The sequence below is a fragment of the Orbicella faveolata genome, unplaced genomic scaffold (genome assembly GCF_042242905.1).
Source record: "Orbicella faveolata isolate gen_17 unplaced genomic scaffold, um_ofav_v1 contig_24, whole genome shotgun sequence".
NCBI lineage: Eukaryota > Metazoa > Cnidaria > Anthozoa > Scleractinia > Merulinidae > Orbicella > Orbicella faveolata.
This window is the reverse complement of record NW_028301552.1, coordinates 8,962,501-8,976,899: the sequence shown is the minus strand read 5'-3', so window position 1 is coordinate 8,976,899 and position 14,399 is coordinate 8,962,501. Positions and strand designations below refer to the sequence as shown.

Below are 14,399 nucleotides of genomic sequence, written 5' to 3'. Positions count from 1 at the left end.
TTTTTCAGAGCGTGACCAGGAGCGTGACACACTGACGCGGGCAGCGTTGTCTGGACTCTTATCGACAACGGCAAATTAGCCAATCAGATTGCGAGACTAGTCAGAGCAATTGTGCTAAAACATTTAATAGACAATCGGTCCCCAAGCCAGTTTTTCTACTTTTGCTGCTTCACCGTGCTCACGACACCCAACCAGGTCGAAACAGCTGTCCACGGTTGCAATTCTTAGCTTTCAGTTTGGGCTCTATCGTGTCGTTGTCCGCAGTAAGCTTTCTACGTAGTGATCAGCCTTGCTTCATTATTATAAACTCTTTTGTATAATTTTTTAAGAATAATTAAGATAGAGGGAAAGAAAAAAGAAAGCACTTTAGGGGGCCTTCCACGGGGGTAGCATGTTCCCTTTCCCTTGAAAATTTCAGTTTTTCCCTTTGTTCCCTATTAATAAATTCAATTGTGTCGTAAAATTTTTCGTTTAAGTTGTCCTATTCCCTTGAAAAATTTGATCATATTCCCTTGTTCCTAAAAAACCCCCCTGGGAGGCTCTCACTTTACTCCATGTAACGCTGAATAACGTACGCTGTGTTGCGGTGTGATGTAAGCCAAATTGTATAAATATATCATTATAACGGAACGTCTGTCTAAACGTATACGTAACCATTTTGAAACGTTCTCTTGTTTGGAGTGAAGTTGAAAGATGAAAGTGTCTCTTATCTATCGACAAGCATGTAACTTCATTTTGGGCTTCATTAAATTTACTCTATTGCAATTGTTAACAATTGAGGTGACCTTCGCTATAAGCCTGGTGGTTTTTTTGTAGGTCTCCTCGCCGTCTTTTTGTTTGTTACTGTATATGGGCTTTCTTTATTTATGGTGTGGCAGATAAAACATGATAATGATGATGATGATGATGACGATGACGATGATAATGATGATGATGATGATAAATTATAACTCAATAGAAACGCAGAGAAAATGTTATCTATTTTTTTCAGAAAACACTATGAGAAAAACAAAGCAAAATCATTCGTTTATTTTGATTGCGATAATATAATATGCTTGTGCCATCATCGCATGTGTTTAAATCAGGATACAAAACAACGGATTTCTTTTCGAGTTTAAAAAAGTAAGAATTTCTACACATACTAGTTAAGTTTAAGAATAGCCGGTGGCCGGTGTGCGAAAAATACGAAAGCTCTAAGGGCTCTGTGAATCGTTGAAACTCAATAAATAAATTCATGTAATGTTCAGTTTTACGTGCGCCGCTACAAGGTTAATATAAAGAAGTGAACAATGAAGGCGGTGCATATACAGTGTTTATGTCTCGGGTAAGAGACGTTGCAAGAAGACCCTTTAAACGGTATAGCTTGACAAGCTGGTTTTGTTGGAGAGAAGAGGTTCTTCTGCACCAGGATCTGAATGGTACTGACTCACGGAATCGGAGAAGAAAAGCTCTTCTCGACGGCTTTCTTCAGGGTTTAGAGAAATCTCTGGCGCCCTACGAAAGAAAAATAAAAACAATCGCCTTAGCAGGAACCTCATCTACATTCTCGTGCCCAGAGCTTCCAGTTCTTTTGGTCACGTGATCGGCGAACTTGTAACAAGAGTTACACTGGGGACGAGAATGCCTTATCTCAAAGTTCTTTCTGTCATGCGCATTGCATATTTTCGGCTTAACATGGTGATCAATGACCAATGAGCATGACCGACTGAAAACGTTTGTCCAAGAGCAAGTAGAGACGTTAACGATAAGAAAAGTAAGTAGTCACTAGTTAAGAAATATTGCTACGGTGTCATGATCATCAGTGTAAATGCGATGTGGTTTTTCGTTGTTATAAATATGGGGGAACTCCCATATATTCTGTTAAGGAAAATCACAGCTCGTCGTTTTTAGCAGATAACCTTTCTTTTCACGTTTAATGTCCAAAAGGTGATGGCTTGCCAATGTACTCTTTTCTACCTATCGTCGGTTTGGACAACAACCATTTTTAAGGATAATTTTTCAGTAAATTGTAAAATAAAGGTAAAATAAGGTAATTCTTTTCTTACCCCATGTTGTAGGCAAAAATGGCGGGAACCATGATTGCCAGTGCGCCGATGCTAAACCAAGTGCTCACATGACCCTCAGGGTGCCACTTGAACGGTGATTCGTTGAACAAAGTCCAGAAAAGAAAACCCAGAGGAGTAACTAGGGACTAACAAAAAATGGCAAAGGACATCATAATCTTATCACCGTTTAGCTTATGGACAGCTAGGTGCAGAATAAGTTTAACACACCTGAAAATTGGTCATATACCCTCCAAAGCAGCCCATCCCCCTTAGATGCCAAAGCTTAATCGTTTGCCTGCTCACTGAGCCCACCTCAGGAAGATTTTTTGCTGTTGCGACAGAAAGTTGTTAGAGAAATTTGGTCCAACTTAGGAACACCACGCGGTAATGACCTTGTCTCGCACGGTTTACGTTGTAGAAACCTTGCAAGAAGTCACGAAAGCAGCCCCACTATATGCGTTGCATATGCTCCAGAAAACAACCTTCCGAACAACTTCGCAACGGCTTGTTAAAACAGAGAAACAAAGTGGGAAGAGATATTGCTTAGTATAATACTTTAAACTGTGATAGGCGCTAACTAGTGTGTAATGTGTAATACGGATCAAGCGGTTTGGCTTCGAACCCTAGAAAAGATCTCTGTGTTGTGTTCTTGGGCAAAACACTTTTGTCTCACAGTGCCTCCCTCTGTCCCGTTGTATAAATGGGTACTGGGAATTTAAGAGATTTAAAGGGGGGAGGAGGGGGGGTAGGGGTAACCCTGCGATGGAGTAGCATCCCATTCACGGGGAACAGGAATATACCTAGTCGCGTTACGCTACGGAAAACGGCGGAGATAAGCGCCTGCCTCACGGGCGACTATGCCCAAAATGGACTTAATATTTTAAACAGAGGAAAATAAGGCGATCTCTTCTACAGTTCAAGACCTTTACTGAAGTAATTAAATAACGTCATCTTGTTTTATATCGTTTGTTCTTACTACGACAATGGCCACCCAAGTAGCTCCCTCCGTGTGTCTTAACAGATTTGCTGATCCAGCATAAGCACAAACGTACATGAGAATAAACATGGTTCCTCTGATGCCACATGTGGAATCACAACCTGCTGCGCCAAAGAAACATTGAACTCCAAACCACCAACTACAAAAGAAAGATAGGACTTCAATTAGACTGAGCTAGGGTCCCAAACGAGGATTCTTGTGGAATTCGTAGGCCTTTATCTTCTCAAACTCACTAAAACAATTAACTGTTGGTTCTTGTCCACGATAGGCTCAATGTCTAGTCAAATTGCGAGCCTTCGTTCTTTGCCCCAGACCACCACTCCGATGATAGCTAAACTCCAAAAATGGCTAGAAATCGAGCTATGTCCCTGGAGACCTGCGACTACCAGAATGAGATCCTAGAATATATTTTTCTCTTTAATGAATTGGCGAACAGACAAAATATTTAAAGAAGAAAACATACTTTCTTCCAAACTCGCTGATACTGTCAACGTTTCCATACCAAGGCAGAATATCTAGCCAGAAAAGCAAACCAACACAAAGAAGTTGATATAAAGAGGTCCAGAACAGGAAGTAAACCAAGTTGATTCTTCTTCTCGATATTTGGTTTTCCATCTTCACTCCTCGTTCAATGATGACATTCATAACGGTTGCGGGTACCTAGAAATGTCAGAGGAAAAAACCTAGAGCTCGAGCCGTTTATACCACGTTACAGTGAGATAGCGCGGGTGATTTGAGCGGCCTGGGTTCGAGCCCTGACCAGGGTCATCGCGTCGTATTCTGCCTCCCAATTCAAATACGTTTCCTGACTGGAGGAGAACGTGTCACCTGCGTGGGTCAAACCTCATTAACTCCCAAGGGCGAACAAAACTCACTAACTCCCCAGGGAAGAAGACAACCTGAACTTTCGACTCGCACGTGATCAGGCCGTGCTCCTTGAAACCGCGGCCAATTTGTGAGTCAGCCGGCGTCAAGCAAACGATTCTTTCGCAGTTTTTTTTTTTTCTTTCTATTTTTGAGTTGGGAGGTATAACAAAATACTTAATGACTGGCCCCGCGCCGGGAAACAGGGAGTTTTGTTTCCCCTCGACCTCAATGTTCCCCTCGGCTTTGCCTCGGGAGAAGGGTCACGGGGAAACAAAACTCACTGCTTCCCTTGAGGCCAGTTATTAAGTGCTAATTACTCACACAGTGCTTCTCTCCACCCAGGTGTATAAAAAAGGTAATAGCGGAGCTCCGGCGGCCTCAAGGGCCACCAAGCGGAGCCCCATACCCATATAGGAAAGAAAAGGAAACCCATGAATTGATTTTCTCATGATTATCATGGCTAGCGGTGGGCGCGTACGAACGACGACGACGGAGTCCCGCAAGATGGCGGCCATGCTCCAGCTAAAACGTTAACAGAGACATGCAGCCTTGATTTATAGCCTCCTTCTTAGATATTGGACATCCATGTTATGGTCAATTGACACCTGTCAAAACAAGGTATCCGCTGACCAGTATCATGTGACCATATCGCGGGCTCAAGTTTTGAGCTCATAGCGGTAACGTGTTTTTTTTTTTAGTTGACCGCTGATCAAGAAGTGGTTTTCTATTGGATCACGGGCTCATGTTAAGTTAACTTGTTGTAAACGGGGCCGGGTTGTTCGGAAGCCGGTTAACGCTAACCCAGGATTAAAAGTTAACAGAAGTATAAATAATTATTGTATACAAATGTTCTGTTTTGTGTATTTTGAGATTATTCAAACTCAAAACAGAAGGCCAAACAATATATAAAACCTCACTGCAAAGTTACAATACTAAAATCAAAATTTTCGCTTAAGCTAGGTTATCTTAACCGGGCTTTGAACAACCCAGCCCAGGAGCTCCGTTTTTAGGCTTAGCTAAATCTATATATTAGCGAATTATTGCTGGGGGGGGGGGGGGGGGGAGGAGGGTAACCCTGGGATTGATCATCTAGCGAGAAGTACAAATACTAGTCGCTTCATGTTACAGAATCCGAGATCAGCTTGGGCCGAATGGGCCACTGGCCTGACGCAGAATTTATCTTGCCCATATGACAATGAAGAAATAAAAAAGCTTATTATATAGCTAGCTCCGCGAGCGGGCAAGATGAATCAAATCCTGCGCTCTCATTGGCTACCCGGGCGGGCAAGATGGGGCTATCTTGCTCGCTTGGGACTACCCGCCGTGTCCCGCGAGAAAAATTTCCCCGAAAGCAATATAATAAATCCTTTATTGCCCAAGCTTGTTCGGCCAAGATGGCTGGATATTGGCCTCGTTCTTTTTTTGCGAGTTTATGGACCTCGACTCCGTCTCGGTCCATAAACTCGCAAAAAAAAGAACGTAGCCAATATCCAGCCATCTTGACCTCACACTTGGTCAATAACCCATATATTTTACTTTTACAATGAGAATCAATTCGGGAAGTCGCCTTTTGCCTCCCTATCTAAAAGATTCTTTGTGCGAAACCATTCATGTGAAAATGCGTTCCGCCTACAGGTTCATTTTCATGCAAATCAAACTCATTTTCATGTGAAAGATTTTGCATCATGACTCGTTTTGAAGCAGAGGCACAAGATAACAACCGAAATGCGTATGTGTACAAATTACTTACAAATCCAAGCATGAAAATGAGAGGCCACATCACTCTTGAAACGCCATGAGCTTCGGTTTTTGTTTTCCCTGCTTTAGGATCAACAGCGGGAAAAATTGTTGGAATGAGGCAAACAAAAAGACCGACAACTACAGCGAGACCACAGAGCAGCTTTAGAAGTGTCGGCCTCTTTCGTACGATGAGCACCCTGTGGAAAAAAATAACAAAACGATCTTAGACACTGCGGCACGACGGTGGACTGTCTGCTAAAAAGACCATTAGTTCGTGCCTGTGAAATGCTACCTCTTCGCCACACAGAATACATACTTTATGATCTGTCAAGGGAAACTTATGAAATAGTCATCTGTTTTTCAACAGCGCGATTTCTGAAAACGAAAAGGCTGGTGCTAAAGGAATCGCCACCTTCGGCTCGGTTCGGTTCGGTTCGGTTCGGTTCGGTACCTTCCTGTGCCGCATAGATCGGTTTTCAATTGAGACTAAAACCAAAACCAAAGTATTGACTCTGGGCAATCACAAAGGATATAGACTATCCAATAAACCAATCAAAACTCGAAGCGGATACATGTAGGTGACGCGAAGCGCTGGAAAACGTATGTGAGCGAGACTCGATTGGTTTTGGTTTTACTCCTGATTGGATGAAAGCTGGCATGATTTGTTTTTTAGGCCAAGCGTGACTCAAGCGTGTAGCGTTGTAATGCAAAACCAATTACTTTTCGACACAAATAAAAACAACTCTAGTTTCTGATGCGGCTCAAAATCATTTAATATCACATCAAAGCAGAGCAATGTATTGCCTTTGGAATAAGGCTAAACAAATGTTTGATCATCGCACAGCTTGTTCATTGCCTAGCTGTGATTGCTAACGGAAAAACTCACGAGTCAAGTTGCGTTTTAGGTCGCTCCTTCTTAGGAATGCACTTCCTGACAACCGTGAAACTTTACTCCTACTTTTGGAAGTGGCCACTAATCGCGGACTTTGTTTTCGAGAATCTTTTCTATAACGAAATGATCAGTTTACCATTCCGTTTTCAATAGGGAGCTTAGGCAAACCATGACGACGACGGCAACGAGAGCGTAACAAAGCAAAACGTTAAATGAGGAAAACATGTGCACGTGCGTCATAAATCTTAGTACATTTCTTTGCCGTTCTCTGCGAAACAACAACGTGATATGAGCAAGTTCTGCGTAGTCTGGGGAACGCGAACGACGACGGCTTATATGTTTTTCGTATTTCCATTTGGAATTGAACGCTGTCATTACATATTTTACCTGAGCAAGTTTATTTTCCATTTTCTGTCAGTTAAACAAACACATCGACACAAAAAGAACAAAGTTTTATTGGAATGGGGTAATTGAGTGCCATTCGACTGCCTCCTGCAACTCATAGAATGACTACATCAAGCCATCCGTGGGCTTAAAATAATGAATTGCAGAGTCGGGGCTACTCCCTTATATGGGCCATATAGGTATGTCCGGTCTTTAAGGGTAGGGTTTTCAACCGCTTTGGTCATAAATAGGGTATCGATTTTGGCCACTTTGGTCTTAAATAGGTTTTGGTTTTAGCACTCTAGTCTTGAATTGGGTATACTTCTTAGAAGAAGCTACTTTTTCATTACTATCAATAAGACCATCAACAAAAGCCCTTCATAACTTATGTTTACGGCAACTGTGCCAGCCGCATAGGTCATAAATATAGGGTATCAAATTTTTGGTCAGGTCATAAATAGGGTAGCAAAAATCGCAGATTTTGATCATATATAGGGTAAGGGTTTTGGGAAGTGGGCAGCACACCCCCACCCATCTTTTCTGTGAGTACCTCCTCCCCCACCCCCCTGCCAGGATTGCAGTAATATGAGGTAAGGACGTAAGACTGGCTTCCACTGTAATACAATGGAAGCCCGTCTTACGTCCTTACCTCGTTAAATACGGCCACTTTATTCTGGCCCGAATAAAAACTCAGTCAGTCATTCATTTTGTTACTTAAAGAACCCCTTTAATTCGGCCACTCCGTAAATACGGCCGGAGTTTTGTGGTCCGTTGGTGACGGATTAACGGGGTTCTGCGCGCGTGACGCGGGATACACCGTGTGATTTCCGTCTAGCATCGCGTGATGCCTGCATGTCAAACTACGGCGCTTTCCACATTCGCATCAATTTGGGCCCCGTCCATAGAACGGCGGAGGAATTTGAAAACGGAGGTTTCACTCTGAAAACGCATCAAATGTTTTCCGTCCTCAACTAAGCCTGAAAAATTTCAAAACGCAATAATCACCGGTCATTTTGGATTTGTTTTACCGCGAGGAAACATCGGTCAGGGAAATCACGTGATTACATAACCAGGAGCCGTAATCGGGGACGGAAACCGTAAGCGCGCGCTATTTCTAGTTTTGGGGCTGTCCCTATGATATGGGACAATTTTTCTATTTTTAGAACAAATTGCGTCATCATGTGCGGTACACGCGCGTACACGCTGCGAGGATTTTTGCGGATGTAGCGCGGGGGATTGGCTTTCGAAATTTCCGAAATGTTTGATGCTTTTGGCCCACAACTCAATACGTTCATGTCTGTTGGAATTTTACTTCAGAATTTTCGTCGTAAGCTGCCCCAGTTTGAGTGAAGTAAGACAGTGTCACTGACCATGTTATGTTCCGCTGCTTCTTTTACAAGAGCTCCGCATTTAATACTCCACCCTAAGTTTCACATATGTTGAAGATTAACAGCTTTTCCATACCTCAGCAAGAAAACTAGTTGGATATTATTATTTTTGGATATAGCAGCGTTTCAGGACTACAAAGTTTCCCTCCTCTTGCCACATGCTTGCGAGGATTTCGCCAGAGTCTATCGCGACCGAAAAGTAGAAAAAAAATAATTGCAAGTTTCGCCTGAATTGTAAGCAACGCTTGATGTTTTATTAAGGCTCAATAAGTGCCAATGAAGTTTATGTCTGTAGATGCTGCTGAGGTTTGTTTGTGTAAAAATTCAATAAGTTGTCTGTCGTTTGTCGATGAATAAGAGCGCCAGCCGATGTGTGTTTTGTACAGTCAGTAAAACATGACAAATTGGACTCCCGCACTTTCGCGTGAAAACGTACATCGAACTCAGATAATATCTCTAGTTTTTAAATATGTTTAAGGTTGATAAATGTTTGAGAACATATTAAAAGCTTAGCTCAAAATATGTGAATACAGCAGAAATAATCGGCAAAGTTACGATGACGCTTTTTGTAATCAACTCGAACAATGATTTCGATTTTGTTGGTTGAGTTATCACAACTCCTTGTCTATTTTATTTTCGCAGTGTAAAATTTCACTATGTTAAAGAAACTCAGATGATGTTAGCAGAGGATTTCGCTGCACCAATGTTGCAACTCATTCATAGACAATTAGCATGCGCACATGACTTTCACCCCTCTGTACATGACTCGCAAACAGGGAACCTAAGCTAAGTACAACGGTAACAGCAACGAGAACGTCACATCAAAGGCTTAATGAGTAAAACAGTGGCAGTGAACGTTGTAAATCTTTGTACATCTACATTTCGTAACCATCCTGTGCAAAACAACGTCTCTGTATTTCGCAAAACGCGAACAACGGCGGGCAATTTTTCGTATTTTCATTTGGAATTGAACGATGGCATTACATATTAAGCTAGAGTTAGTTCTGAGGTGGACAGACGTACTGAACAGGTCTAGGCATCTGCGAAATTCGACGGGAAAATGTAAATTCATGTTTTTTTCTCCTAGGTGTCGTCTTTGACGTTGCCGTTGTCGTTGCTTAATGCATTCCCACATAGTCTTTTATATTACTTTTGAAATAAAGAAATGGTTAACAAATATTTTATTTACTTAATTAAACATTCATTGAGCGAAATTTATGAAACCTACCTGCGAACTTTTGTTTACAATACGAACGAATCGAACTGTTGTAGGGTACAAGCATAATTACGTCACGCCATCCGCGGGCTTAAAATAATGAATTGCAGTATACAGTGGAAGCCCGTCTTACGTCCTTACCACGTTAAATACGGCCACTTTTTTCTGGCCCGAATAAAAACTCAGTCAGTCATTCATTTTGTTACTTAAAGAACCCCTTTAATTCGGCCACTCCGTAAATACGGCCGGAGTTTTGTGGCCCGTTGGTGACGGATTAACGGGGTTTTGCACGCGTGACGCGGGATACATCGCGTGACTTCCGTCAGGTATCCCTGCGAATGTCAAACTTCGGCACTTTCCACGTTCACATCAATTTGGGCCCCGTCCATAGTACGGCGAAGGAATTTGAAAACGGAGGTTTCACTCTGAAAACGCATCAAATGTTTTCCGTCCACAACTAAGCCTGAAAAATTTCAAAACGCAATAATCACCGGTCATTTTGGATTTGTTTTACCGCGAGGAAACATCAGTCAGGGAAATCACATGATTATCATAACGCCATCGTTTTGAAAAGCTTCGTTTTCAAAATATTTTTTGTCCACACGTAAAAAAAAAAGCCGGCGTGTTCAAATTCCTCCGGTTTGAAGAGCGCTTTCGAAAAGCTCCGTTTTCATGACGGATCAGAGTGGACGGTAGGCCTAACCTTAGAAATAAAGCTACGTTTTCAAATTTCTCCGGCGTAGTGTGGACCGGCTAATCACTCACCTGAATAATATGGTTAAAGGAATCCCGAAGTTCCCGAGAATGGCCTGGAGATACGGCGGAGTTCTGGATCCCTTGCTCGCAAAGACAATCATCGCTCCGTTTAATGAATCACAGAGGCCGACTAGAAACAGCTGTAAGTGAGGAAAGCGCTTCTCCGTTTCACCGATATCTTGAGGCGAAAAGATTCGAATGAAAAGTGTCCCCAGTCCAAATATTACAACAAACGACAGACTTGCAAAGGAAAACACGAAATAACTGTCCACCGATCTCCCTGAAAGATTTTCATTTTCATTTGTAGAGTCGATCCACAGAGGCAACGAGACGGTTTGACCAACTGTTCCAACTACCGCGAAAAAAGAGAAAAACAAGTTTGCACAGAACAGAGGCATTTCCACACATCCTATTTTCGCCGTTTTCCGCGGTTTTTCATGAAGAGATGCTGGCCGCGAGGAAGTTGGGAGATCGGAGGCCACTCTTTGTGCATTTGGCTTGGAGACAGTGCTATTGGAAGAATCCATCCGTGGCAGGTTGCTGTAAATCCGGTGGCACTGAAAAATCAACTCACAGCGAAGTATTCTGTTTTTCTTTTTTTCTTCAGTGCCTCAGTTGCATCGCAAGATCAGTTCACGCACACGTTTTAACGAGCGCTTGCGCTCCTAGGTGTCGCGTGGTTAAATAAAGTATTGTATTGTATATCGTATTGTAGTTACTTATTTTGAGAAGATTTATTTGTGTCATACGAATCACATGACATGTAGGAACTGAATTTCAGACATCGCTGCACCAATGTTTCAACTCATTCAAAGGCAATCGGCATGCTAAAAATAACTATGGTGTGCACATGACTGTCACCACTCTGCACATGACACGCAAACAGTTAACTTAAGGACGTTCGCGCGAAAATTTGCCAACATCGATTTTTTTCTGAGACTTTTACCACTGTAAGATGATGAGTTAGCTTATGTCAGAGAGGTAAAAAAATGGGTGATCACCGACTTCGTTCTGGAAAGAACATCGGGCTTCGTTAGCGAATAAGGCCACAGTGTCTGTAAGCCCAAAAATATTGCAATTAGATCTTTGAAGTGAAATTTTCTCTGCCAAATATTGTTTCAGTGGACTTATCAAGTGAATTTAGTCAACTGGTGAGGCTCCTTAAAGAACAAGTTCACAGTTAGCGACCATAGTTTACGGGCCTTGCAGCCGCAAGATGGCAGGATTCGATGTCCCGTGGACAGAAATCTTGAAATTTTTTTAACTTCCCACATTGATTTTTTTTCATTTTTGGACAATGGAGATAATTGTAAATAAGATCTGTTTCTGGAAAGAAACGTAGGGGTCACCAAACGTCCAAGATCGTTAAATCCAGGCAAAGCCATAGCAATGGCCATCTGTCCTATCATTTTGTTACTTAGCGCGCTCTCATGCATGATATGGCATGTGAATTTGCGTGCGCAGTAAGGACGCGCAGAAACAATTAGTGCGAACGTCCTTAAGCTAAGCACGACGGTAAAGAAATAAAGAAATGGTTAACAAGTATTTTCTTCAGTTAATTAAGCATTCATCGGGCGAAATTTATTAAACCTGACTGCGAACTATTCTTTGTAACACGAACGAATTGACCTGTTATAGGGTACAAGCTTAATGAGGTGACTGGCTTAGCACTATGCCATCACTCACAGAGGACGAGTCTACGGTTCATGTATGTCATGTGCTTTTATCACCTTTGTACCTTCAAGGTGCTGCTAAAACTGCACCATTTTCAAGTCAAATTTATTTGGTTTTCGGGTTTACTGTTTGGTGAAATCATATTTAATGGAGGGGAATGCTTATGAAACCCGACAAAGTTCTTTGTTGTATGTTTTTATTCGCTGTTTTGGCCTTGACCGTGCATAAAACACAATAGTTGTTTTCTACTGACTGAAGAACCAACCAATAAAAACGTTTCGGTTACATAATTCATGCAAAAGATTGTGCACAGTCGTGGACCTTCCAACATAAATCTTGGCGTCTTTTTTTCTTTTTTTTTTTTTTTTTGCTCCTTTGAAGTTTGCAGGGCTTAATAACCATTCCCCTCTATTAACTAGGGTGAAATTGAGTAAAACCATACGATACAAGTAAACAACTGCTACAAATGTAATCAAACTGTATTATTTCTATTTATTGGTCCATTTTTCAACGCACGCTGATTGATCAAAACGATCGGAAATAAAAATGGCGTTCTTTCGTAAAATTAAAAAGGAAAAACACTAAAATCCAGGTTGCAAAGCTTTCTAGCTGACATATCGCTAAATATCGCTGTGTTGCGCAGTAATGCAAGACAAGTTCTATAAATATATACTTCTGTGTAAACATAGCCATTTTAAAAACGATCTCCTTTTTAACTCTTTTTGGAGTGGAGGAGAAAGATGAAACTGTCCCTTAAAGAAAATGCTTTCTATTTTTCTTTCCAGAAAACACCGGGAGAAAGATAAAACCATTGGTTTATTTTGATTGTCTTGTGTAGTTTGGTTACGTCACCATTGCGTCAACTGCTCATGCTAGTCTTGTGTTTCTATCAGGTTACAAAACAATGGATTCTCTACCGAGTTATAAAAGTAAGGATTTTAGCGCAAGTTTTCTTACGAGATGTTTCCTAAATTGATGCAAGTCACTTGTTTCTTGCAATGGTTTCAAAGTAGCACACCATTTGCAGTATAAAATTATCGAAAGGTGTTCTTTTTTTATAAAATATTCATCACTTCTTAGTTCTACTGTCTCTTAAAAAAAGCACTTCCTAAGAAATAAATTAATTAGTTCTAATTATTCATGTTCAGCGAGAATTGCCATATTTGTGAGTACTTATTGCTGTCACAGTTGTCGATAGTCACGTGTTGTCCGCTCTTGACGTCTTTGCTGTCCAGGCAGAGTCCTGACTGTTTGTGACGCAGTGTGCGTTGAGGTGTGTGCTCCCACAACTGAGAAACAAATAGACACAAATAAGTCTGTAAACAGACTCTCCAGAGGATGGAGGGTTGGGGCGGGATGGAGGGTTGGGGCGGGATGGAGGGTTGGGGCGGGGGGGAGGGGGAGGTTGGGATTGGGGGTTTAAGAAACCCCTCCTATTCTATTCCTATATCCCCTCTCTCCGCTCTTTACCCTTCACGCTTCCCTTTCAGTATATCCACGATAACTAGGGGTAATGGCCCGGACCCTTCTATCCTACGACATTTTTTGTGACGCAACCTCGATCCCAGGCTCTCTATCCTCAACGACAAAGGAGGCAAAGGAGGGAAAACCTGGGATCGAGATTATTTGTGACGTACACGACAGTCGTAAATGAGTAGTAGGTTTGATTTACACGAAGCAATTCATGCAGTAGGCCTGTCGTAAGCTTATCACGTGCGACAACGTCGTACCATGTAAATCGACCCTTAGGAACACTTCCTTTTTTTAGTATGGTTACCGAATTTGTTATACCCAAAAAGTGCAAGTCACAACCCTTGCCATGCTTACATCCCTCCCTACCACTACACCGCCACATAATTACTCTCGCAGTGCTTCTCTCCACCCACGTGTAAAATGGCTACCGACGCGAATTGTAAGCAAGGGTACCCTGACAAAACATTGCAGGATAATTTGCGATAGCACTATTATTAACCATCTCTGTTCCTTATTGTCTTGCAGCTGTTTTGCTTATTAATAAACTGTGACATTCATTAAAATACGTTCTAATACTGAGGATGAAAATTAGCCTTGCATTTCCGTGGAATACTATGCTCAGAAACTTCGCTACCACAGGATAACCAACCTGTTTGTTGTCGTTGTCTCGACAGCCCTCTATAGCTACTGGCTTCCCAGGAGCGGAGTCTTTTAATGCCAAGCACATGTCACGATGGCGGACGAAGTTGGTTTTCGTTAGAGCCCATTCCTGGAGAAAAACATACGAACTGTTTGGAGAAGTAGACAACAGTCCAAACTTACATTATTAAAAACTGGATCATTGGATACTGTAATTCAAGAGTTTTCATTGGCTTAGCTAACATGGCATGAGACAGTAGACCAATTGTTGGGGAATTTCCAAAAAAAATTTCCTGCACTGCAAAAACTGCGGAAGGCACTGAGAGCC

At 41.9% G+C, this 14,399-nt stretch overlaps 2 protein-coding genes across 2 annotated transcripts in view; both read right to left on the bottom strand.

Moving 5' to 3' along the window:
• Positions 1–1,009: 1,009 nt before the first annotated feature.
• On the bottom strand, positions 1,010–11,013 carry LOC110052593 (crt homolog 3-like). The gene is made up of 6 exons (XM_020758733.2): positions 10,295–11,013; positions 5,660–5,846; positions 3,506–3,702; positions 3,022–3,181; positions 2,046–2,191; positions 1,010–1,494 (listed from the first exon to the last, which is right to left on the bottom strand). Exons 1-6 carry the CDS (start codon positions 10,810–10,812, stop codon positions 1,350–1,352), a joined length of 1,353 nt encoding a protein of 450 aa, XP_020614392.1. The 5' UTR covers positions 10,813–11,013; the 3' UTR covers positions 1,010–1,349.
• Positions 11,014–12,428: 1,415 nt separating this feature from the next.
• LOC110052668 (polypeptide N-acetylgalactosaminyltransferase 2-like) overlaps positions 12,429–14,399 on the bottom strand; it is a 15,671-nt gene continuing 13,700 nt past the window's right edge. Inside the window, exons 14-15 of the mRNA XM_020758814.2 lie at positions 14,082–14,201; positions 12,429–13,248 (exon numbers count right to left, since the gene is read on the bottom strand). Coding sequence (XP_020614473.2) covers positions 13,090–13,248; positions 14,082–14,201 — 279 coding nt within the window. The 3' untranslated portion in view covers positions 12,429–13,089. The remainder of the gene's footprint in view (positions 13,249–14,081; positions 14,202–14,399) is intronic.